This window comes from Montipora foliosa, chromosome 1 (genome assembly GCF_036669935.1).
Source record: "Montipora foliosa isolate CH-2021 chromosome 1, ASM3666993v2, whole genome shotgun sequence".
Classification (NCBI taxonomy): Eukaryota; Metazoa; Cnidaria; class Anthozoa; order Scleractinia; family Acroporidae; genus Montipora; species Montipora foliosa.
Genome location: NC_090869.1, coordinates 33,223,435 through 33,249,319, shown reverse-complemented (window position 1 = coordinate 33,249,319; position 25,885 = coordinate 33,223,435). Strand labels below are relative to the sequence as shown.

The 25,885-nt window shown below is 37.6% G+C and overlaps 2 protein-coding genes across 7 annotated transcripts in view; one reads left to right on the top strand and one right to left on the bottom strand.

Annotated features, from left to right (window-relative positions):
• Positions 1-3,296: 3,296 nt before the first annotated feature.
• On the top strand, positions 3,297-4,667 carry LOC137977124 (ras-related protein Rab-38-like). The gene has a single exon (XM_068824402.1). The coding sequence runs from the start codon at positions 3,624-3,626 to the stop codon at positions 4,293-4,295; it is 672 nt and encodes a 223-aa protein (XP_068680503.1). The 5' UTR covers positions 3,297-3,623; the 3' UTR covers positions 4,296-4,667.
• Positions 4,668-8,560: 3,893 nt separating this feature from the next.
• Positions 8,561-25,885, bottom strand: part of LOC137997030 (protein CBFA2T3-like) — a 33,074-nt gene continuing 15,749 nt past the window's right edge. For 5 of the 6 annotated variants that reach the window (XM_068842742.1, XM_068842767.1, XM_068842777.1 and 2 more), the window contains exons 2-10: positions 22,767-23,116; positions 21,307-21,587; positions 19,994-20,030; positions 18,704-18,752; positions 16,033-16,095; positions 15,006-15,097; positions 14,139-14,286; positions 12,080-12,336; positions 8,561-10,873 (exon numbers count right to left, since the gene is read on the bottom strand). In XM_068842742.1, coding sequence (XP_068698843.1) covers positions 10,577-10,873; positions 12,080-12,336; positions 14,139-14,286; positions 15,006-15,097; positions 16,033-16,095; positions 18,704-18,752; positions 19,994-20,030; positions 21,307-21,587; positions 22,767-23,116 — 1,574 coding nt within the window. In that variant the 3' untranslated portion in view covers positions 8,561-10,576. The remainder of the gene's footprint in view (positions 10,874-12,079; positions 12,337-14,138; positions 14,287-15,005; positions 15,098-16,032; positions 16,096-18,703; positions 18,753-19,993; positions 20,031-21,306; positions 21,588-22,766; positions 23,117-25,885) is intronic. The other variant, XM_068842733.1, reaches the window with a different exon arrangement.

The following is a 25,885-nucleotide window of genomic DNA, read 5'->3' as shown; positions in this document are numbered from 1 at the left end:
TTCCAAGGGGATGCCGGAAATTAGTAGCCCGACTTTTGAATACCCTGACCACTTAGCTTTGTTAGCGTTATTTGAAGAACGCAAGTCAGAATACAATAGATGTTGTTGTTAGGCAGATAAAGTGGAAGGGTATTGACCAGCTAAAAGTCAGGCTACAAATCTCCGACATCACCTTGGAAAGATATGGCCCTGAGATTATTTTGAGTGCTGGAAAATCATTACCCTGGATGACAGATGTTCCGCTCTTCGTAATAAAGCGCACGACGTAACTCGACGAGAATCTCTGGTTCGAACGGGTCCAATGGGATGCCTTTTTTTATGTTTGGATTGGTTCCAGAAACAAGAGTGCTTCACTTGTTACTAAGTTGCACCTCGAACGAGATAATCTCTGGAACCCAGGGTAGAAAGTCCGGCCTAACAGTTTACGACGTCTCTTCAATTCTGTCGCCACCACAGTCATCATCAAGATAGATTATCCACTATTCTTCGATCGAATCTGTTGGGAACATCGCATGATCCCCTATTCAATCATTTAAACGACAATGGAAAAATTATCTTCTTAAGTAGACATGAAGATCTCACCATTTGTTTTTGGTTATTTTCTTAAATTAATTTCACAGATCACTGGAAAGAGAACAAACCAAACCAAAAAATCGGCAAGAGAAGGCCAGTTTAAGAACATTAAACTTCCTTGTAAAGTCAACCGTCGTAATAAATAACTGATTTTGCAAACAATTACAATTATGAACTTATTCATCTACTGGATGGGAGATGCGCGATGTCCGTGCTCCAAAAATTATTCCCTCCGGCCTGAGCTAACTCGGTTAATTGTTGTTTTATCATATGACTAGGCAAAGTTTTGCTTTTCTTGTTTATGCATGCCCGGCGATAAATGTTGATATACACATTGAACGAGCGACTCGGAGAGACGTCGAAATTATTGAGATAAACTAACATCAAAGCCAGGATTCGAGCCAGGACTTCGAGCTAGAACTCGAGCCAGGACTCCAGTTAGGGTTTTTCTAATTTTTTGTCAGCCAAAAAAATAATAAACGAATAATAAATTTAGAAACAAATAGAAATAATAATTATTACTTATTATGAGTGATTACATGGGTCAGTTTAACGACATTTCCACGATAAGGAGTCGACCGAGACTTCAACTTTTTTATAGGGAATGTGCGATCTTTATATCACCGGCTAGTCAGGTGGAACGTTTGAGTGTTTCGAAGATCCTTTTCTGTATTTGTCCAGTACTTTCGCCAAGTGTTGAAAAATGTGGATAACGAACAAGTTAGAAAACCGGCAAAAGATATACCGTAAAAGATATTCATTTTATTTTCAGCCAATTTGATAATCGGGTCAAGTAAGTGTGATGACATCCAATTCTCACATTAATTGTGCTTAACGTTAACAAGTGCATGGGGTGAAAAAACTGCCACACACACAAAAAGAGTTCAAGCTTACTAACCACGTGCGAAGCTGTGCTTGTACCCTCTCTTTCTTTGTCTCTAATGATTAAAAAAAATCAGTTTTGTTAAGTCGTATTTCTTTAAAAGAAGATGAAACGTGTCTGTAAAAGGCAAAAACTCGACAAAAGTAGATAGAAAAGTAACAGCGAGCTTACCTTCCATGATTACAACCACTTCCTCTTCTTATAAGTCATGTGATTTGCAGGAGTTGAAAATGGCGGGAAAGCGAAATATTGTCGAGTCTTGGCTCGAGTCCTGGCTCAATATATTATTACAATTAATAACGAAATATTTTTAGACAACCTTCTCGTAGCCGCCATCGTCGTTGTTGTCGTCCTTAATTGAAACTCTCTACTCATTTTTTTGTCGGCAGAACGGTTGTTGCCAATAAGCTGCTTCCTGGACCTGCCACACTTAGGCGTTTTCGTTTGAAAACGCCTACACTTCGATGTGTTTAGGCCTTCTGTCCACACTAAAACACTGAGCGTATTTATCGGAAACCGCATCGAAAGTGGATAAAAATGAACACTCATACATATCGTTGTGTGAACAGTCGAAAAGGCATCGAAATGAAAACGATGACGTCATCTGCACCATCCAGCTTTGAAAACCTGGCTGAACAAAACACGCTTCACCCAATGTTACTATTAAATATTTGGTATCTTGTTTTGGAGCTTAATTAACATTTTATTCAACCTTATTTTAGTTTTTCATAGAAGAAGAAAGTGTGTTTTCAAGATCTTCCCATTTATAGTGCTGGAGCGGGAACACCATATCAAAGGTCGAGAAGATTTTGGGCTAAAATGCAGAATACCCCGCAACTTATTTGCATTTCATTGAATAAGAATAAGCTCTATTGTATTCCGACTTGTTCTTCAAAGAATGCCGCCTACGGGAAACAATAGTGGTGAGGTGTTGCGGGCATATACGGTAACGAAAACGTCATTTAAAGCTGCAAGTTCAGGTTTATCGATCTTTTTCGTCATTATGTCGGCTTGCCTAATCTCTGAAAACTAGTGTAACTTTCCAGGAACTGAAGTAGGAGGTGCGGTATTGAATCTACGACAGAAAATTCAAATTCTCTACCTTTTGTTCACGTTCTCCGTAAAACTTGAGAATTGGTCATTTCACGTCGCAGATTTGACGGTAAACGTGAAAGAAATGTACAAAAATGAAAAATGCACGCGCAGAGCGTGCAAAGCTATTTGTTTTGCCGCATAAAATATGCTACAATGCCGATTTTCTTAAGTATATCGTTAAAACTGGTGTTTTTACTGTTGAAAGAAATTATGAGGATTTGTATTGGAAAAGGACGCTTTGCGCTCCAGTCACGCTTCAATGATCTTCATACACAACTTTGTATTTTCCTGAGTTTTCAAACCGCTTTAAATTTTTTTTCCTAACTGATTAACAGTCTGAAAATTTCCAACCTTGCACTTTTATTCCCGCTTATTTGACCCTTGGTAAGAATAGGAATCTTAGCACTGTTTTTGGCGCTTAATTATGGAAAATTCCACTGGAGGGCAAAAGCTCTTCGTTCGTAAATAAAAGTATGGAATTCTCGAACGTTTAAATGATCATAAAATCTTTACCTTTGAGTGGCATTTCTCTGAAAATTTGTAGGCTGACTAAGTCAAACACGGTCTTTCCATTTCTAGAATTTATAAAGCCCGAGCTTCAAGTTCTCCAATTATGAGTCATGTGACCAATTTGTTGCAAAAGGCCTGTTTCGGTGGCTCCAAAAGGGATTCGAACCCACGACCTCTGGGATGTCGGTGCAATGCTCACATGGTTTAATTAGTTTGGGAGGCCTGTGCACAATTACCCTTGGGCAAATAAATCTGACACCTGCGGCAACCTGTATCAGATCACCAACTGAGGATTTGAATGCGCTTTTCATCGATATTTATAGCTTAAAGTTGATCACATTTTCAAAGCTTTGTCTCTATTGTACCGGTAACCAATATTTAAGGGTCATATTTAAAGCATTGAGCTGTTTGGGTCAAAAGAATCACCGGAACTACGTACATACGATGTTGTTTCGAGCATGAGGTTTTGAACGATACCACACCAAATATTGTTCTCACGGCCTTCAAAGTGTAAATTACAAGAGGAGTTAAAAGGAAAACTTTTGAGAGCTCTTAGAAGGAAATGGAAATGACGACGTTTGAAGGAAGTTTGGTTTCGGAAGAGCCGGAAACATGCGAAGATGCTACGAGTTTGGACAGGAAAGAAAAAGAATTACCTCTCAAGATAATATGTATTGGTGGCTTTACAGGTGGTGTCGGGACCAAAGGAGTTCTAATCGACGATTACCTTCACGTATGGCCTCCTGTTATGACCTATCGGGCTCCTTTGATTGGAGTGAAGTTCTATATAAAATCGATAAAATGGCGGAGAAGCGAAGAAGACGACCCCATCTCGATAAAGTTACAATTTTGGGAAATAGCCGAGCAAGAACGATTTTCCAACATGGTTGGGGTATATTTTAGAGATAGTCTAGGCGCGTTGGTTTTCTGGGGTACACGTAGGCCGTCTTCGCTCGACGAGGCGCTGCTATGGAGAGAGAAAGTGAAAGAGGTATGTCCGTCGGTTCCGTGTGTGTTGGTTACCGATAACATTAGTAAGGAGCCGTTGGAATGGATTGGACCCGGGAGAATGTTTGACAGTGATTTAGCACTAGAAAAGTTCTGTAATAATAAGGGATTCGTGGATCATTTTGAAATCAAAACAAGAGACTGGGAAAGTGGTGAAAATAGTGTTTTTGGACAAGCTGTGCATCGTCTTCTCAATGAAATTTTCAAGAACCAGTCAATCGAATAATAAGAGCTCGAAGTGATGACACTTTTTGCTCAAAATGTTCGAACACTTGTGACCAAAATTGATTGTCCTTTCGTGGTTGAGAATTAATTGCACAACATTTTCTCGGTCATTGTGTGAAGAGAGAGGCATATTACGAGTTTTAAAATTTGTTTATCAAACAAAGCTACGTGACATGTTGTAATCAATTTAGGTCTTTGTCACGTGAAGAAAAGTTGGAAGGAAGTTTATTTTTTCAATCATGCATGTTAGTATCCCTAAGTGCTTTCTATTCTGAGACATTAAAAAATGAGATTTTACTCACACAACAGCATTAAACCAACATGGAGGGCACTATAATTTTGCGAAATTATATATTGTATCCAAGAAAACCTACTGTTGCTCTCTTGCTGTGCCTTTAATAAACACACTGACAGTGATACTTAAATTCCCACTGCCAATATCAGTCACCATAGCAGAACTTGATAATGGGTCATATTCAGCATAGTGAATGGCTGATAAAAACCCATTTGAAGAGAGTATCATATTTATTTAATATAAACCACAGTTGGTTTTTATAATAATCCATTAAGGGTCCTACTTTGTGATTGACTTGTGGACTCATCATTTCTTGAGTGATGGTTATGAAGAGGCAAAAAAGCTTCAATCCTTGTTTAGCCACTTTTTACTTCCTTGTCCATACATGCGTACAGACATGCATACATACTCTATTTTAGCTCAAATTTCAAAGGTGCCAAGTGGCTAATACAGTATTAAACAAATGACACTCTACAGAACAGAACAAACAACTACCAAGCACCCTAACCAATGGACCAACAAATATCTAAACAAATAGTATTATTTCCATAATGTAAATCATCTTGTTATCTCCCCCCCCCCCCCCCCCCCAAAAAAAAAAGTGTTGAGGGATTGCTCAGTTATATTTTCTCTTTATAAACAACAATATTGCTTTGGATGAAATGAATGCATATTTCAAGAGCAGGCCAGATGAAAGAAAGAAGACTAGTGATCCTCGCACATAACCTGAAAAATTCAGGTGGCTGTAACAGGATTTGAGCATTGCCAGTGCCATGGTCTGCCAGTTGAGCTATGAAGCAACTCAACGAAGGACTCAATGAATGAAATGAATGCATATTTGAAATCCTTGGCCCACACTTGAAATGTGCCTTCATTGAGTCCTTCACAGGAACAAATGAGCCCAACAAATTGATCTTCTTCCAACCAAGTGGCTTCATAGCCCAGTTGGTGGAGCTTTGAACTACATAATTCTGAATTCTTCAGGTGTCTCTTAAAGACAGTTGCTTGAGTTGTTGGTCATAGGGTTAATCTCTGTCAATAATAATATTATTATTATTAATGAATGAAATGATATATGAAATGAATCATGCAGACTGTATATTGAACTGCGGATATGAAATCAAGTGAAGCTATGATCCTCGCAGTTATGGACGCAATTTTAGCAATTGCGTAGAGAAGCCTGAAAATTTCAGGACTTGAACCAGGTTTGAACCCGTGACCTCGAGACACCAGTGCAACGCTGTGACCAACTGAGCTAGGAAGCCACTGACTTTGGGAGCTGGTCATTAGTGGATTCAAGTGTCTCCTTGATGAAAGAATAAACGAAACGATGTACGAAATGAATCATATATTGAACTGCAGATATGAAATCAAGTGAAGCTATGATCACTGAAGTCATGAACGCAATTTTAGCAATTGCGTAGAGAAGCCTGAAAAATTCCGGACTTCAATTGCTAAAATTCTTGAAACTGCTTGAAAGTTGTGTTGATCTTGAATATATATAGTGCTTCAAAAACCTTCCTGAAATGGCCATTTCAGCACATTGTTAAATTTGACGGAAGAAGCCAAGGACACTCGTCACTGGAGTCGGAAATTGTGACCATAGAAAGTCTTAGTCGTCTAAGGAAGCAGAGCTGAAACAATCATGACTGCATTTGCCTCCCATCAATGTGGCCTGGGTTCTATTCCTGAAATTGGTGTCACATGTGGGTGGGGTTGGTTGATTCTGTACTCTGCTCCAAGAGATTTTTCCCCCAGTACTCTTATTTTTCCTCTCCCCAAAAAACCAGTACTCTTATTTTTCCTCTCCCCAAAAAACCAATTTTTGATTTTGGTTAATTTGAGTTCAATAATGATTTGACTTCTTTGCACAGTGCTCCCACTGTTAGAAGACTTGACTTTTAAGTTAATTGAAATTTAAAGGTCTAAGTTGCATTGCATAACAGATTAGCAATGCCTACTACTGTTTGTGCAAATAGCCACACTGTGAAACAAAGTGACGAGTTACTAAGGGGAATAAGATTTTTCCTTTTTTTACAGAGGAAATGAAAACAACCACTGGTAATGGGATTTTAGCTTTGAGAAAGGTTCATGACCATGATCTCTGTGCATAGTTTACTGTGTTTGACAGAAATCCAAACCCATAACATTGAAATAACAAAATTTGCAGACAATTTCAGCTAAATACTATTACCCATTATTATATGACTTGCTCTGTGAGCGGGCAAGATGAACCAAATCCTGCTCTGTGATTGGCTACCCAACTGGCAAGATGGAGCTATCTTGCCTGCTCAGGATTTTTCGCTTGGTCCGGCAAGATCAAAGATCATTTTTTGGTGTTTTATCCCATAAGATAAATCCTGTATTGACCAAGCTTGTTCGGTCAAGATGGTGGGACAATGGCCTTTTTCTTTTTTTGCATGTTTATGAACCTCGCATAAACACGCAAAAAAAAACCTTGGCCATTATCCAACCATCTTGGTCAATAACCCATATTTATTCCTTTCAGTAGTTTAGAGTACTGGACTTGGTTGTTACCTGTGCACCAGGATAGATCAAACTTCAAATCTTTTTCCCTGACGTCTTGACAAAATCCTTTTTCCTACTTATTAAAATAATATGGGTATAAATGCATTAACCTGGTCCCCTTCACATTTATCATTTTATTATGCTTTGTCACACACCAATCCCTTCTTCCGCTCTGTCACCAATGTTTGAAAAGGAACATCACATTAATATTATTATAGTATTACTAGGGAGCGGTAAGAGAACTTGCCTCCCACCAATGTGGTCAGCACGTGATTCCAAGACTTAGCATCATGAAGGTTGAGTTTGTTGGTTCTCTACTTTGCCCCAACAGGTTATTCTCTGAGTACTCCAGTTTTCCCTCTCATCAAAAACTAACATTTCCCCAATAACTCAAGGTAAAGCACTTGAACTCAGCTTATTACCTTAAATAACATATTTATTGCCAACGAGTCAGGCCTTCTGAAGACAGAAGGCCTGGCGAGGCGGCAGCTTATAGAGCCGCGAGAAGATTTTTAGGTGGACGAAATCTCAGAAGCGCTTCAAATTTGAGTGTAATGTAGACCAAAGCGATGAAATGTTGACCGTAGCGATAACCAATGAGAGTGCCGCACGAGTACGCCGTGTGATGTTTGCAGCCGCCAGGCGCCAGATCACGCAAGCTTGGCTCGTTGGCACTTTAGCAACAGCTATAACTAGTTAATATTTGTAAAATCAAAACATAAACAATGTGTAGAATACATTTTAACTTATCACCAATCATATCTATAATAATTAATTCTTTTACATTTTTTCATGTTAAAAGTGGTTTGGTTGGGGAAGATGTACAGACCCTGTCTGAATGAGCTGTAATCAACACCTTTTGATTGAGGTTAGACACGATCACCACAAGTTCCTGGTTTTGAGTAGGTGCACTTGGGAGTAATTTTAACCCGAAACTCATAGTAAAAGATGGGTTCCATTTCTGACCTGCTCCAAACGGAGTGTTCTTGAGAACTGGGGTGAAGGTCAGTTCTTTGCCTTTATCCCAAGAATTATCATTTCATTCTAAGCAAGTAGAATAATCTTGCATAATCAGTCATTTAAACAAATTTGGCCACCATCTCAAGAAAGTAAAAATAATGTATAAAATAATAAGTCATTATTGGCCTTGACAAGGAAGCTGTGAGTTTGTCTCCACTGTCCCTTGCTTGGTGGACCCCGTTCATTAAGTCGAGTAGAGAAATAAAACTTAAGTAAGATCATAAAAAGTTTACAGATCATTACGTGTTCAGAGGTTTGCCCAAACTGTCAGGCAACTCTCAGTCGTTGGAGTCTGCTTGTACATTTCCTGGGCATTCATAAAAACTGACACTAAACCATCTGTACGAAAGTTATTTGTGCTAAGTTCATGCAGTCAAAAAAGAGATACATGTGAATAGAGGGCAGATGAGTGCAACTTGTGATTCAATGACGTTGATTTTATTGCATATGTACAAGTATTACAGTGTTTCCAATACATAAACTTAATATGAAAATTCATTACTGAATTATGCATCCACTGAGGAAGCAAGGAATATTAATGATAACAGGTGTCTACATGTGTTCAGAAGGAAGCTAATTCTCTAGAATTCCTGTACATAATTACATTCCTCTTGCAACATTGTGAGTTTTTAAAGGGAACTCCACTCAACTACAAAATAACATTAACCCAAAGGAAGTAATGTTTGAAAAAAAATTCATTTGAAAATTTATTGAACAAGTGGTTGTATTGGAAAAAAGGACTTTAGAATACTCCCTGGGCAATTCATATGCATATGCAAATTCCCTGGGCATCACCATCTTGAATACTATCACTATTGTTAAGTGTTACACATGAGAAAAATATACACAAATTTCCTGTTGTTTTAAATTATTTTTATTAATTGTTGGAGATGAAGTTCCCTTTAAAGCCTTTCCCTCCTCAAAATGCTTGACTGTGTGAGTTTTAAAGCCAAATGTCATTGAAACAGAGATAATCAATGAAACCTGAATGTTCCATTACACATCTCAGTTCTAAACTTTTTTCCTTAAAAAATAAAATGCCATTCTGAACTTTTTTTTTGTATTAACTGTTAATAAGTAGTCTTGTCAAGTACTAGGCATTTTGTATGTGGAATTCTGGAAATAAAATCCATGAAGAGGAGGCTTGTACAATGCTCCCAGTTTTGGATCTGTAGCTAAAATTCAGAAGAGTGGCCATGAAACGTTCATGAATGGCATTTAACCTGTAATTCTAAAAATATATATGACACAATTAAGAACTACATGTATTTTTCTGAACTTAAAGGTTTTCTCAGGAGGGAAAGGTCCACTGCAACAAATAAATGAGACTGGGGTGAACGTTTTATCCATGTGGTTTCAACAACAGCAGCTACCAACAAATTCAATTAAGTTGTGCACTTCAACAGCTAGAGTGTAAGGCCACGTTCAATGTATCAGAGTTTCAAGCCAACAATGACTCATCCAGTACTGTCAGTTTTGTTTTAAGTTTGATCACGGTTTGTCTATCCTTACCAAAAAAATAACAGAATTTAAGTGAAGCACTGGAAGTATCATTCACTTATGTAAAGTTGATGTCTATGTCCAGACAAGTCAAAGATACAAGAAATGTGGCCGTAAGTTAAGAACCACTTCATGATTTTCATGGTTATCTTAGCCTCCTTACCAATGATAGACCATTAATGTTTTGCATACATTGAGCCTTTTTATATGTTGAAAAGTCCTTTGTTAAGAGGCCTTACAAGGCCTGCAACAAATGGATATTGTTCTTTATATACCACTGCATTTATATCATTTTCACCAGCACAACACAGATCATGTAATATTGCATGCAGCTAAAAGGCAAGTATCAGAGGATAAAACTGCCTCTCGGTCTTGTACCCACTGATACTACGCTGGTGTGATCTTTTAGTCCAGAACCATCACTTTTAGTTTTAAGGCTAGCTGGACAAACCAACGATACTTCTTGAACTTTAATATGATTCCCACTTTGTGTTTCCAGTACATACATGTATAGTAGTACCATGGCTTTTGAAAATGGACAAGTTTCCTTGTTCGGTTTGAACTTGCAGGTGAATATTCAGCTTCTTGAGTGAATTTGCACTGTCATATCCACTGTTTGTTGTCTTAAGAAATGACTTTTAAACCAAAAAAAAAATCAACATTTCACCCAAAGACAGGCTAGCTAACTGAAGATTCCTAGCATGCATGCTATCTGTTTCTCATTACAAAGCAAGTGGGGATGAGAGATAACAGGTGAACAAACAACAGTCCACACCAGTTATCAAACCAGTTTTCCCACACTTGTTGCGTGGCAAGAGATCCCAATAACAAGCTTTGCTCTGAGAGTTTCAACTTTGAAATCCCAGTGATGAGACAAAATCATTAACCTACGAATAAGCACTGATCTATATAGTACAACCTACAAGCAACATTCTGTCCTACGTGGAGGTAGACTTCATAACATAATCACTGAGAGATGATATGGGGTCTGCAGATGATGTGGGTGTGGTCATCCTTGTCACAGCAGGGCTAGTAGTTGTTCCTGGTTCCTTGGGTGAACCTGATGTTGGCGGGCCTCCTCCCTGGGGATTGTCTTGGCTGCTGGCCTGCGCTTGCTGTCCACAAACATGATGGTGGTTTTCCCAGTCTTTGTGCTGACAGAATGGACCACAATACCGCGCGACATTGCAGCCACTACATGTTTCAGTGGCCTTTCGACCGCAATTCCAACAACTCTACGGGAAGAACAATGTATATCCCCATAAGCAGCTAGTCTCCACCAAATGAACGGAAAGACAAGCTATGATATACAGTTGTACATGACTCACTGCATAAAAGCAATTACAGGAATGACAAAATAATGTACATTCACTACACTTGCGCATGCACCACACAAATTATTTTATATAAGTGCCAGTGTTGCTATCTGGAAAAACAAATACGCTAATTCAAAATTTGAAAGGGAATTTGCTCTCAACACTAGACTGGCAAAAATTTGAAGCCCTCATTTCAAGAGATGGACTGTTTACTTTCAGTTGCTCTTATTCTACCCAACCGTTAACACTTTAAATTCTTGAGAGACTTTGTCAACAACAAATTTGCCTCAGACTCTACTTATTAAGAATGAAGTGTTTGTGCAAACAACTGACTTACATGTACATGTACTGAAACACAAGATTGTAAGACTAACACTATCAAACTTTTGTTTTGAAAAGCAAACACCCTGCATTCCTGCACACTTGATTCTTAATAAAATGAGTCTGAAGTAATTTTCTTCTCAATCCAAACATTTGTTGCCAACTGCTCAATTTTGGATGCAAGATATGGCAAAGGTTAAAAAAGCAAACGACTCTTCTCAATCACATACTGTATCTTCCCCTTAGAATTACCGGTAAAGCTCATGACAAGATTTTACTGGTACATGTAGGTGCATTGCAAACAGACAGTACAGTTCAAAGTTTTTAAACTAATTCAATTTTGATTTGCATTTGTCTGTTATTCATTATTATAACCTGAAAGAAAAGAAAATCGAAATTGAACTGGTTTTTTAAATTTGGAACCAGGAAATAATTTATTTAGCACAACAGGCCTTCTACGTTATTTTGGGGAACAGAGAGTGAAGATGGTAGTGGCACCGTAAGAACCAAGAACAGCAACCCGATTGTTGCAATTTTATGAGGTTGCACTTAAATATGCCTCTGCTGTCTGAGCTTACCAGCCAGTTCTGTGGAAACAATAAGTACTCCATCATAATTCAACTTGGCACTAGTCTGATTGAACTGGCCTTGGCTGGTCAGAATTGTATTTTTGTTTTGAATGCACTTATAAAAATTAATCTAGTAACAATTTCAGTTACTGGTTTATGTTTTACTTCTTAATTCTTTGCACTGAATGTAGAATGGAATGGCAAGATCAAAACTTCTGTACAGTACTTTACCTACCTCACTAGAATCACTTTGATGATTGGACATTGCTAAAGTATCTTCAGTGGCCTGACGTCGTGCTTCTAGAACAGCCTTTTCCATTTTACCATGAGCACTAGCTACCGCTTCATTGGCTTTCTCTTCAGCGGCACGCACAGCTTTTTGTAGCTCTACCACAGCCTGTCTTTTGACATCACTGACAGCTTCTTCTGCACGGCGTTTTACTTCAGCTACACGTTCCTCAGTTTGCTTTAGTGTCTTTGCCATTAATTCACCTACAAGGAAACAAGATTCACTGGTTATCTCATATAATTATACGCCTTGAACTCGACACAGCATGAGACAATAAAATAAGACTATGTGATCAAATGCTTAGTCTGGAGAGAAACGTTTCAGACTCTCTTTTCTCTTCTCTTATGGCTCTTTGCCCTCTTCTCAGAGTTCGCTCTTTCAAAACTACAGGGTTAGCAGTTGCCACTTTACTGCTACTTTTGATAAAATAAATAAATGACAAAATTATTTTGTTTCTCACTGTGAATTTTCTCTGAAGATAGAATAATTGTAGAGTAATTTAGCTGCGATGTTACGTGCACAGTTCCATTCCTTTGATCATTCACCATTTTCAGCAGTTTCTTTACACACAAGTATTGCGGGCTCATATTTTTTGCTAAACCGCTGACAATACAATGCAGCGCGACGATTTTGCAACTAAAATTTGCGAAGTTGCGACTAACTTTTCGTATCTTATCGCAAAATGCGACTGGGTTTTTTCATTAATTTTGAGCCCTGAAACAGTTGCACAATTCTAAAGTTTTGGGTAATTTGATTGTTAAAATGATATTGATATGTATAAGCACCACAAAACTGAACTATTTTCCTGTCAAAATGGTTATTTTATAAGTGACCCCAACATTACGTATATGTGTTATTTCCATACCAGTTTTTTTGTGGGGAAAGTATTCATTGTTTCACTCATTTGCTACTATAAAACCCAACACACATACCTTTTAAATTTTCAGACCTTGTAAATTTTGGTGTTATGGATTTTAAAGAGAAAACCCTTAAGCATTCCCCTTGACTTGCAGATTTTACTCTAACACCAGATGGCTTTCCACTGTACATGTAATTCTTCATTAGGGGAACCCCTCTGGACCAAAAGGGTTGATAGCCAACTAATAGTTTTACTTCACTCACACTTTCATTAGACCACTAGACTGTTTTTGATACGTTATGCAAAAAACTTGCCAATATTAAACTTGTGCACATAAAACAAGCTTAATTATCAAGTTGCCAGAACAGGCAACAGACAGGTCTTTGGTGAAAAATACTACCAAGTAGGACACCTCTCTGACCTGATCAATCAAGTACCAAATTTAAGACACGCTCTAGTACAGAGTCCCCCTAAACCCTTAAGATTCCCTACTATCTTGCTGGATTTTAATCTTATCTGGAAAACTGTACAAGGAAAGAAACTTAGGGACACGTGCCTTTTTAGTAAGATTACAGCATAAAACTTAAGTTAACACAAGCAATAATCTCTGCGCCCCACCCATCCACCTGCCTCCTCTTTCAGGCAATTTCCTCATTTGGAGGTACTCAGATCATGCGACTCCTTATTTGGCAGCACGCCTGCCATTACACAGCAAACATGTCACCTTTCACCGCATTCTTTAAAACTCTGTTTCACCCAATTCATTCTACCCACCCCACCCTCCTAGTTATTGCCCATGTCTCACAATTATACATTTTCCTCAAGTTTTCTACGGTTACCAAGATTTTACCTTGTGGTGCTCAAATAAATTAAGGGTGGGGAATTGCGGCCTACAGCACCTTCAGTCCTGTGCTGAAGCCCTACCACTAGACAGGGTTAACCTGCCCCACCCCACCGCCCCCCCCCCTCACCGGACATAATGTAAGGCATCATCGCGTCACATCACAGGCATGCCACACCCCCTTGATATAGCATCACTAGATAAAGCCCCTCATCTAGTCTTCATCCCGGTAAGGGGGCTCAAACCAATGTCTACCACCAGAAAAAAATAATTTGAAACAAAATCCTTCAAAATATTTTACAAACCTGCCCGTCTCTTTACTTCTGCTTCAGTTTCCTCAGCTGTTTTTCTTGCCCAGGCCAAAAGCTCCTCCCGATCCTGACTACAGCGTGTTTGAAGAACTGAAACAGCTCGCTTGGTCTTGTCAACCATTCCAATAATGCACTGTAACATCTAAGACAGCAGAAAATTGCATTAAAATCAAATATTACCATGGCCAAATCCCCTGGCAATCGTCAAAGCAAAATATGTTCAACTGTGGTTTTCTGAGGGGTGAAAGAGATCAATATTATAACAGTGACATTTCCTAATTTTTTTTCAGCTGTACTTTTACATTATTTTGTTTTCCATTCATACACTTAAATGAGATGAGCCAATTCTTTTTCTCACTGATAATGCTGCTCCTTATTAACCAGGGCTTAGTTTACTAAGATCTATGGTAAATCCAATAGTACATGTATATGGGAAACCAAGGTGTTTATCTCAATAATACTATAAGTTTTGTTAACCTGGAAAATCCCCTGAGGGGAGTGGTCAACTAAATACATATTTATTCATGTATTTGTTCACTTATCATTCTTGTCCCCAGAGCCTGCTCACTTAGAACACAGACTCTGGCCAGAGCCAAAAATGAATGCAGTCGGTAATGGTATAATCAATGTTGTAACAATAGACTACTGTTGTTTAAAATTTCGGTGAATGCGCAGAAGAGCCAGAAGTCCTTGATTGATGGATTTCTGCTTTGCTTGTGGCCAGAGTTCAAATTCTTGGTGCTGACCATAAGAAAAGCAGACTATGGGGACAAGAATGCTTCTTTCAATATTTCATTATTCATAGCTGTCCATTGGGCATCTGTTGCAGATCAATAATTTTAAGCCCTGTTCAGAACTTACTGTATCCACATGCCTCCAGTCATCCACGATTTCATGCTTGTTATCAAGGAAAGCATCTGGCATTGTAGCTTCTCCATCACGTGAACTGCCTGCTGTGAAATAAGAAATTGTGTGGTCAGAAAAAGAGGTCCAATATGCACTAACACAACAGAGTATACAAAATTATAATATTTTTGTTTCAACTTGAACATACAAAAGGACATTATAGGACCATCATTTTCTGGCTAACGTCCTTCCTGTACTTTCTTTAATTTGGGAAACTATGGTGATTGAGTGGTTAACATGTCCGACAGTTTTTATATTGCTTCTCTTTAGCCATTTGTGCATTATAAGTTAACATAAATAAACAAAGGCAACATGCTGCAGGGGGTTTACGTCACAATAAGATAGCATTACAGCCAAGAAGGTTAAGTCTGCTACGAGCCTAGAAGGCCCACCAGGCCGACATCTATCTCTGGTTTCTGTAGCATGAAGCGACTAGGAGTATTTCTACTCCCCCCTGGATGGGATGCTAGTACATCGCAGGGTTACCCTCAGCATTTTCGCCAGTACCCATTTATATGCCTGGTAGAAGGTTTAGCAACATTACTTCTATTACAGAATTATTGCATTAAATGTGTTATTCAAGTACAATAATATTAAATATTGTTATTGTTACAGTTGTACTATCATAAGGTGTAAATAAAGGAAAAGTTGATAACAAAAATACCACATTATTTCACACAGTCTAATGGTGATGATAAGAGCATCAAGATAGACTACAAAATAATTGTATGACAGCCACATTTTGAAAACGCTTGTATTCTCCCTTTAAAAGTATAATAACTTTAAGGTTATTGAAAAGTGAAACCCCAGTGTATTTTTAACTGGTTTTGTAAACTTTGAGCAAAACAAAATGAAGCACACATTAAGTGCCACTACAATGTACAGAACACACTGAAGCATTAATTCAATAAATTAACAACTCTTCTTTTACACCTGTTTTTAAAATAATTATTACTGCCACACATAAATCATGTGATATTACCTTGTGGCATTGTAATATCCTCCATTCTTAACTGACTTTGTTTATTTAGGCCTCCACTGTTACCTAAAATGATAAAACCACATTTCTGCTTTGTCAACAAAGTGGGCGCGCAGTATGCAAATATTTCTCGATGTTTACATTGGAAATTTACATTCAATTCATGAAGCTCACTGTTTGGTTTTTATATTTTAATCCACAACATAAGATTGTTGTTTTGAAGAGTGGACTCACAGGAAAGATAGCCACTATCTCGTTTTTTTTTTTATTAAACAGTTGCTGTTGCAATTTAATCAAGGAGGAATGCTTTTGCGAAAGTTGAATCCAGTGTTTTGCTAGAATCGAGTGTTGAGGATCGACGTTTGATTTTGAGTGAATCGAGTCTTGATCCTTGACTCTTCTCAATCCTCAATTCTCGCGAGGATCGAGTCGAGACTGTCAATTTACTTTTGCATGGTATTGTATGCCAATGTGACCAGTATCACACTACCATATCACAGGCTCCAGTTTAGAGCTCATTGAGGTCAGCTGTTTTTTTTAAGCTGACTGCTGACCAGGTGCTCAAGCCAGGTTAACTTATTATAAGGTTGCTCCAAACCTTCACAGGTTCTCTCCAGAAAAAAATTTGTATGTGCGCTGTTTTAAAGGAAACTACCACGAATTATACATCAATACAAAGGTTAATAAATGCAGAATTCGAAAAAAAATAAAGGCGCTTTATTTATCTGTTTGTGAAAGCAAAGGAAGTCGGTAAAAGGTAAAATGACCGAGCACCATTCCATGAAATTAATAGCAAGTCAAACATGATCACTGATGAAATGTAAAAGCAGTGTCAATCCTAAAGCATCCATCTTTCAAAGTGTGCATTTTCCTGTATTCCCATTGGCTCTTTTTTTTATAGGTCTGCCAAGTTTAACTATCAAAAAATTTCAAGACATTCTGAAGCTGGCACTAGAGAAATTTTTTGTTTTGTTCCTAATTGTTCACTGAAACCTTCAGCCAAATTCACTTGAAGAGGATGCATCTTATCAAGATCATAGTGCAAGTTTTCGCTTTCAAAAGAAATACAAGCATGTCACGCTTTCTCTGAGAATTACATCAACAACGGACTCACACTGTGAGCCACCAGCCAATAATATGATAGGACCCTGGAAGTTTACAGCAAGCAAAATGGCGCTTTGAGGGTAAAGCAATAGTGTTTTCAGTCGCATTTTATCCTAGTTAGCTTCCTCACACCTATTTTCCAGTGTTAACAACTATGGGGAAAACCAAAGGTAAGAAAATTGCAAGGGCCACAATAAATGAAAGTGAGGAGCAAGATTGCAGGGAGCCACTAGTGGCCGACATGAAAGCAATCAGGTGGGTTTATTTGTGTTCAACTTGCATTTTTTTTTCTACTAGCTCCAGATAAAGATGCAGGGGAAGAGCTGCTTTCTCTGCATCTTCTCGGGAAATCTTTGAAGGGTGATCCAACCACGAACCTTTATCACTCTCTGCAAGATTTTTCCTTTTTTCATTTCAAAAAATCAGTGGTTTTTTTCTTCTGGGTCCTGGCTTAGCTTTTGTCTTTATCCAAGGACTTTTCTCTTTTCTTGAGCATTTCATGACGACAAAGCAACTTTCCTATCTTCGAAAAGCACAGTTTTTTGTGAGTGTAAACAACAAATGCTAATTATCATTCGATGTACATGTATTTTGTCCTTCCTTTTCATTGGCCGAGGAACCCACCACATGACCTGCAAATAACTGCTTATAAATAAGTGCTTTGCTGCAAATAATATTCTGCTCATGTGCAATTGAAATCATGTTCTTGTGAGAAAATGGCACATCGGTTCCCCCGAGCTGTCAGAGAATGATTTGACATCTTGAGTTGATTGAAAGAACAGTGAGAATACTAAGAAAGGAACAAAATTTCAACGTATTTCGAAAGTATCTCAAGGAAAGAAAGGTAGACGAAGAGTCAATCGTGTCATTGACGTGAAGGACAAGTTGGCGAATGCATATGTACAGTGGGTACTGAAGAGATTTTATGCTGAAGCCAGAAAAAAGAATGGCCAGCTTTACACTAAGGCTTCACTTGTCGGGATACGCTTTGAAAACTGTGAAATTCTTCAGCTTTGTTGATGCCTAGTGTTATTGAACGTTTGACTGTAAGTACAATTTGAAGTCTACAAATATAATTATGCTGGGAAGGAAACCAATTGACTCTGCAAGGCAGCGCAGGCTTACGGCTTCTCGGAAACAAAAACAAAAAAAAACTCGGTGATCGAGTGATAAAACAATTATTGACCTCGGTTATCGTAAAATATTGTGATTTGTCAGTGTCTTGCAGATCAATTACTTGCCTCAGCCATCGGCTTAGGCTAATAATTGATCAGCTCACTGTGGAGTTCACGCCTTACAAAGATTATGACACCTTTATAATTTATCAACTTTTTTTAAAAAATCTATTTTTCTCAATAACTCACGCATGTTTTAAGATTTTAATTTAATATTTTGGGAAATTAAAGTTTAAATTATTAACTTTAATTTGCTTGAAAAAAAATTTTTGGCAAAAGTAGCTCTCGAAGGTTTGGAGTAACATAAAAATAAATCAACCAGGAGCTCCACTTTTAGGCTTGGCTAAATCTATATATTACAGTATTACTGGTTTTTTTGTCTCTTTATCACCCACCTAGAAAAGGCCGCTTGGGTATAGGTTTTCCCAGTTCTGCCATCATTTGCTAAAAAACAAATGTAAAATATTCTTTGTTTGTTGTGGTAGCAGACATAGCCGCAAAGCTACATGTAAATGAAGTTTACCATTGATTTGCTTATGTCAACTCAGTTGGTAAAGGTAAATGAACCACTATACAGTGTAAGAGAGGTTTGTGAGCTGACAGTCCAAGCATTAGCCATTTGCCCAAGCGAGTTCAGTATCTTGAAATTTGCTCCGTCCAAGGGCTAATGCTCAAAACTATACAAATGTAGATCACAAATCTTTTTTAAGGCAGTCAATTTACTTTTATTAATTAACTTGTTTGGTAAAACCAAATACCGTAAACACCCACAGATAAGACACACCATTTTTTCCAAAAATTGTTGCTAGAAATCGGGGGTGTGGCTTATCTGTGGGAACATTTGAAAAAGGCTGCTTCTGGTGGCCAGAGCCAATATAATGCCTGGTTACTAAGCTACGAACTTTTCACTCAAATTCTTGTTATAAAGCAAAAATCTATGGAAAAACTGTGTTGTGTTGAATGCAGAAATTCCTGTCTACAAATACCAGAAAAAGATCATTGGTATGTCAAAGTCAGTAGAAACGATGTTCATTATATTAAAAGTGCTAAAATTGTGGGTAAGACTTTGAAGTATTTTCCGTTTCAATGTTAATGGTGATTTTACGTTCGATGCACAGTGGATGAAGAAGACTTCTAGAGACTCAACTTTGAATTTCTTTTGATTTCTTTCAAAAAAAGTTCCCTTTTTCCAAAATTTGACCTGCTAAAACAGGGTGTGGCTTATCTGTAGGTGTTAACGGTAATAATTATTATTTTGTTTAATTCACTCCTAACCAGCATACATGTACATGTCCACGTAGTGCGACAGTTTCTTCACAAACTATGTGTAACCCCTTCATTAGTCACCACACTTATAAAGTAAAAGCAACCGTTATTGAAAAGAAACAAAACATGGCTATTTACTAGATATTTAGAAAGTGTAGACTCAAATTTAGGAAGTACAAAAAAGAAGATTCAGCCAGCCAGGATTTGAACTCGGAACAGCTGTTTGAAAATCTAACACACTAACCAGTGCCACCCCTTGCTGCCACCTAACTTTACTGTCATTACAGTATGTCTGAGCTCAAATTCTAAAAACTGTGACTATATGGTACAAGGTGATGAATCACTGAACACTGGGTTGAAGTAAATGTATACACTGACAGTTAAAAAACAAGCTCAAAACTCAAAAATGAATGACTAACCATGGCTACGTCAGGAGGGGCACCATTTTCTTTAGGTCTGTAAGGAATAACACACATTTTAAAATTATGACCAGAAGCTATGTGATGATGCATAAGCATGCAAAATGGGGTTTATGATGTCATTTTCAAGACAGTATAGTGACAAACGAGGCACATGTAAAATATCAGTCTTTTGGTGTTTAAATTATTTAGCAAATGTATAAACAAAAGCTAGAAATCACTCTGCACACAAATACCTTTCCATGCACAGAGTCAGTTTGAGCTTATGATTAAGAGAATCTCTTTCATGAGACAGTGAAATTCATTCTTGCATTTAGCAAGCATGTAATACTCAGTATGCTTACCGATACCAAGGTATTTTGGTGTAAAAGGGAGTCATAAAGCTGTTCTTGAGGTAGCTGTGGTTCTGTGTCCCCTAAGTTGTGCAAAAGCTCTACATACATGTATATTCCCCATAAACATGTAGCTGTCCTATCTCAGATCCCTCAGTTGGTTAGAGCGTCACACTGGTATCGCAAGGTCACGGTTGAAGCCCCGTTGAAGTCCTGAATTTTTCAGGCTTCTTTACGCAAATGCTAAAATTGCGTTCATAACTGCGTTCATAGCTTTACTTGATTTCATAGCCAGAGTTCAATATATGGTTCATTCCACATATCATTTTGCTCACTAATTCATTCATATAACAGGAGCACTTGAATTCTCAAATGACCAGCTCTCGACGTCAGTGGCCTCATAGCTTAGTTGGTTAACCCTTTCACTCCCAAGAGTGTCACTTATAGATTTTACTCTGTCTAACGCCAGACAATTTTACTCGTCAATGGGGAACCCCTTGGGAGCGAAAGGGTTAAAGCGTCACAGTAGTATCGCAAGGTCACAGGTTCAAACCCCATTGAAGTCCTGAATTTTTCAGGCTCCTCTACACAATAATTGCTAAAATTGCGTTCATAACTGCGAGGATCATAGCTTCACTTGATTTCACATCCACAGTTCAATAAGATTATGGTTCATTTCATTCAAGTACCACTGACTAACTTGCACTAAATATGTGCCATTAATATTTTAAAAGACCTTAACGTTTGCTCTTAAATGTGAACTTTTACTGTAACTGTTATAATTTCTACTACTGAACTGTGAATGCTTTCCAATAATAAATAAATACAAACAACTTGCAAACACCTTTCTACCAGAGTATTTAACTGGATGACCATTAAGACCAACGAGTGTTACATGTACCTTCAATGACATCACACACAAAGGAAAAATACCACGACCAGCTACAGCTTATGAAATATAAAAATGTACAGTACCCGCACCTTAAGCTCTCAGTGGGAGCCTTTCGCTTTCCATTCTCATTTATCTCTAATGGATTCATTTCCTCAGGGTCCAATGGGGTTGTATCACGTTCACTCAAAATATCTTCATGTTGCCGCAGATACTGCGGTGGAGTCTGTTTCGCCATCTGGGCACACTGTAAAAGTTCTCTTTGTAACAGTGGCAAATTTGCCTTGAGAAAAGGTATAACAAATGGTCTGAGAGGAAAGTTTGTTGCCTCCTGAAGCTGAGCATGGAATTCCTCAATAGATATGGTTGAATTCTGGAAAAAAGGAAGTAAGTCAAGGACTGCAGATACCGCACATAAACCACGTAATAAACAACGAAGTAGGTGTTGCAATATGAATGAAGGGGAGCTGGCTTGTTGCAGAGGTAAGATGACTGTCTTGCCCTCCACCAATATGGCCCAGGTTCAATTCCAGGGGTCGGTTTCTCGAAAGTCCCAAAACTTTACAGGCCATTTTTGGGTGTCACAACTCCCTCTGTATCTCAAGAACAGAGAGGATTTAAGTCATCAAACTTCACAGTCCCTTTGCTTTTTGTTACCTTGAAAGCATCTTAAAGATTGGCTTTGATCCAATTCTCTGATTTTTTTACCCCACACCAACAACAACAATAATAATAATAATAATAATAATAATAATAATTCATCATCTTCATAATAATCTAAGCCTCCAAATTGATGAATTTATTGACTCAACAAGGTTTAACATGGCTTGAAATTAGCGAAAAAATCCAGTCGCAATTTTGCAACAAGATACAAAAATGTAGTCGCAATTTCGCAAATCTAGTTGCAAAATCGTCGCGCTGCATTGTGTTGTCAGCGGTGTAGCAAAACAAAATATGAGCCCACAATACTTGTGTTGAAGAAACCGCTGTAAATGGCAAATGATATTGAAGGAATGGAGTTGTGCACGTAACATCGCAGCGAAATTATACTACAATTACACTACTTTCAGATTGAAAGAAAACTCAAGGCAAGAAACAAAATAATAGAAATACAAGAGCAGCAAGGTGGCAACTGCGAACCCTTTTGTTTTGAAAGAGCGAAGATGAAAACAAGTCACAAATTTGCGACTTCTCGAGATATTTTAGTCGCAAATGCGACTGTATTGGTCGCAATTTCAAGCCCTGTTTAAGTAGCAAAGTAATGCTTTCACCCTTCAAAACATTCATTTCAGCTAAGTACATGCATATGTACCAGTAACTAACACAAAGAATTGTGTATCAAGATTTTAGTTATACTATGTATAGACCACACCCCCATTTTCAACAATAATTATTTTATTTAGAAAAAGGTGCAGCCTATACACGTAAAAACGGTAATAGAAAAGATGAAAATTTATACCTATAGAAACACTATTGAGGTCTCCTCTGTAGACAATTAATGCCTTCCCATCACCTGCGCCTTATTACATGTATAAAGTTGTAAACAACTCACCACAAGATTCATTACAAGTCCTCTGACTCTTTCTCCAATTTCTGGGGATATATCAGAACCAAACTGTTGCAGCGTCGTAAGAAAGCGCTTCAACTTGCTCAGTTGCCGAGCACCACAAGCAGGAGGAAGCTGTGTCACACTATTTCCAATGCTAGAAGGAGATACGGGTCCAGTAGGACTTGTGTGTACACCATTGACGGCCGGTGAAGAGGAATTGTTGGATAGCGACCTAACATCTGCTACGACTGGTACGGATGCAGGGTTGGAGTTTGGTGATGACACTGGTACTCCCTGGGCAGGATGGGATGCTGGGTCTGTTGGTGAATCTGGCATGCTTGCCTCTCTTAAATCTGCAATAAACAGAGCATTCCCTGTTCGAATCTGTGTATCAGAGCAACATACAGTAACTCAGAATTGTTTAAGAGGTCCACAATTTCATTCATGTTCACTCAAGAAAGAAAGACATGTTCTGGTAAACACTACATGTACTTTATTGTACTGCATGTGTGCATCGTTTGCAGCTCAATTTATGCCAAGTTTTGGGACATCATTGGACTAGAAAAAAAGCAAGAGATTTGACAGATACATGTCCCAAGGCCCAAGTTAGTTTACAGCCATATCTGCAAAACTGTACCTATTCATTACGTCCTTCAATCAAGCAAGTTGGTGGACCTAAATTGCTTATTTTGGCTTCTTGTACGAACTAATCAAAATGTGAACACTATCAAAGCGATACAGTGAAGTATGTTGACAGAAGTATTAAAGGGCACAATGTTGCAGGTTCCACTTACATGTATGCCGAGCATTGAGCTGCAGAACTACTTACCACAAAAAATTACTTTCACTTCATGAATTACTTTGCTACTTACTTTGTCATCCTGTATTAGGATAACAAGAGCAATATTTACTTGTACTGATAAACTAAAAAAAGTTCCAATCATGGCCATTTTTTTAATTGGAAAAAGCTAAGTTCTTTCCAAAAAATACAATACAGGTTTCAATTTTCCTTTCTTTCACTCTCTTCTTCTTCATCATCAGTACAAGAGCTAAATAAATGTCTGAGTTCTTTACAAAATATACATACATATGTAGGGCAACAACAGAGAGATGATCCTTAATGCTAGAAAAAGTGCTTTTTTTTTCTACTCTGTAAACGTTCAAATTAAGCTCTGTGTCGTAAAATGAGTTTGTGATACAAGTCAATGCACCATACTGTATGTGTAATCGACATACTCCAGATATCCATCCCCAGAAATAGTAAAAAGACTAAAGGGGCATAGAAGAGATACAATGCCCTAAAAAGGATGTTTTCTACAAAACGAGTTCATAAAGACTGAATTATGAAATGTGTTCCTAACACTGTCAAATGCTTCATCTGCAAGTAGGGCCACACTCTAGATATTCATCCACAGAGAAAATAAAAGCAGCTTCTGATATGCACAATATTACTTTAACCTTTGAACATACATGTATTTAACATTTGACACATTATTTTCTGGAAAGCCAATATTTGACATTATCAGAGCAAGATGTTCTAGCATGAAGAGTTTCGCTGACCATAACACCTTTAAAGATTAGAAGATTAGGTCTTGGTTTCTGTGTGATATACCGTAATCAATAATAATTTCCATGGAATTTATAAAGCCTATTTAATTCATGCCAGTTGATAATCACAACAAAGGTTCCTACATCAACTATTCAAACAATTTGATTAAGGTGAAAGTCTGGGTTGATTTGTTTTTTGTAAACAATTCTAGGTTTTTTCTGTTGTATACAGTAGGACTTTGCACTATTATTTTGTAAAATATTGAATATCAAGGACATTGCAAGTATTTTCTATCCATAAGATTAAATCGAAGAATACATATTTTGTTGCGATTAAAGGTTGTTTTAAAGTCAAGCAATTGAACTAACCTTCAAACAAATACCTCATATGATATAATTTAACGTCAATATCACTAGAAATTTAATGCTATCATATTTGCAGAATTGTTTTGTGAATCCATCACATCATGTGTTATGCAATATATACTAGGAAAAAAAAAACGAGATATTGACATTGCATAAAGTCGTACCAAATGCATTAATGATATAACTAGTTATCTGTGGTTTTACTTAAATCAATAGAAAGGATTACAGCAATGAAGACATTGGCTTTGAAATTTATTATTATTATTGCTGTTAAAGATCATGGAGCAAACTCTTTTGAATCTAGAGGTCATCTCGGTCTCCACTGTCAGACAAAAAAAAATGGACCATGCATATTGCACTAGAATTTGATTCCGGAAAATTATAAACAGTATTATGTCTGATTATCCGCATTCGTAGATTTAACTATATTACACAGAATGAATACAGATGCAAAACTCAGAGAAATGACTGTTTTCATTCATACTGATATGCATATATATAATTTAACTGAGCTGCACTTAAAAGACGCATTCTCAGTAGTACTTCGTTTCACTGCTTTTTTTGTGACCTCGATGAGAAAGAAAATGTTCTTCATATTACGCTATTAAGATGCATTTTCTCTTTTATTTCAATCACTACGACAAGGATTTCAACGCACGAATAACCCTTCAACTGACATAAGTTACAATATCGCAGTTCATGAGTGCAAGAAAGAAAAATAGTAAAATAACCATCGATTAAAAAAGTCCTGCTCTCGAAATTGTCTTGAAAACCTTCGAAATATGAACGTGAAACATGTTCATTAGATTTAAGGCACTTGTAACGAAAGGCCCCACAAAATTCATTCAAACCACAAGAAGAGTGACCCACAACTCCAAACTTTGTCCTAAGGATCAGTTTCCTTTAAATGCTTCCCAAATTATATAACAGGCCCGACACAAAATTAGGCAGGTGGAAAACATAACGAACTACTTCGTTGACTATAAATCCAGTGGAGATTCAAAGGAAATTAAATAACATGACAAGTTCATTTGACTTTCACCAGACAACAATTATAAATGTCACATTTTCTTTGAAGAACTATCGTTTGCAATGCCCAGACCAGAGCACCGATCGATAGCGCACGTAGCTTCTAAAATCGGTATTTTATACAGTTGCAACAAATTTCGTCAAAGATACGCCATTCCCCTCGACTTGGACATAAATAA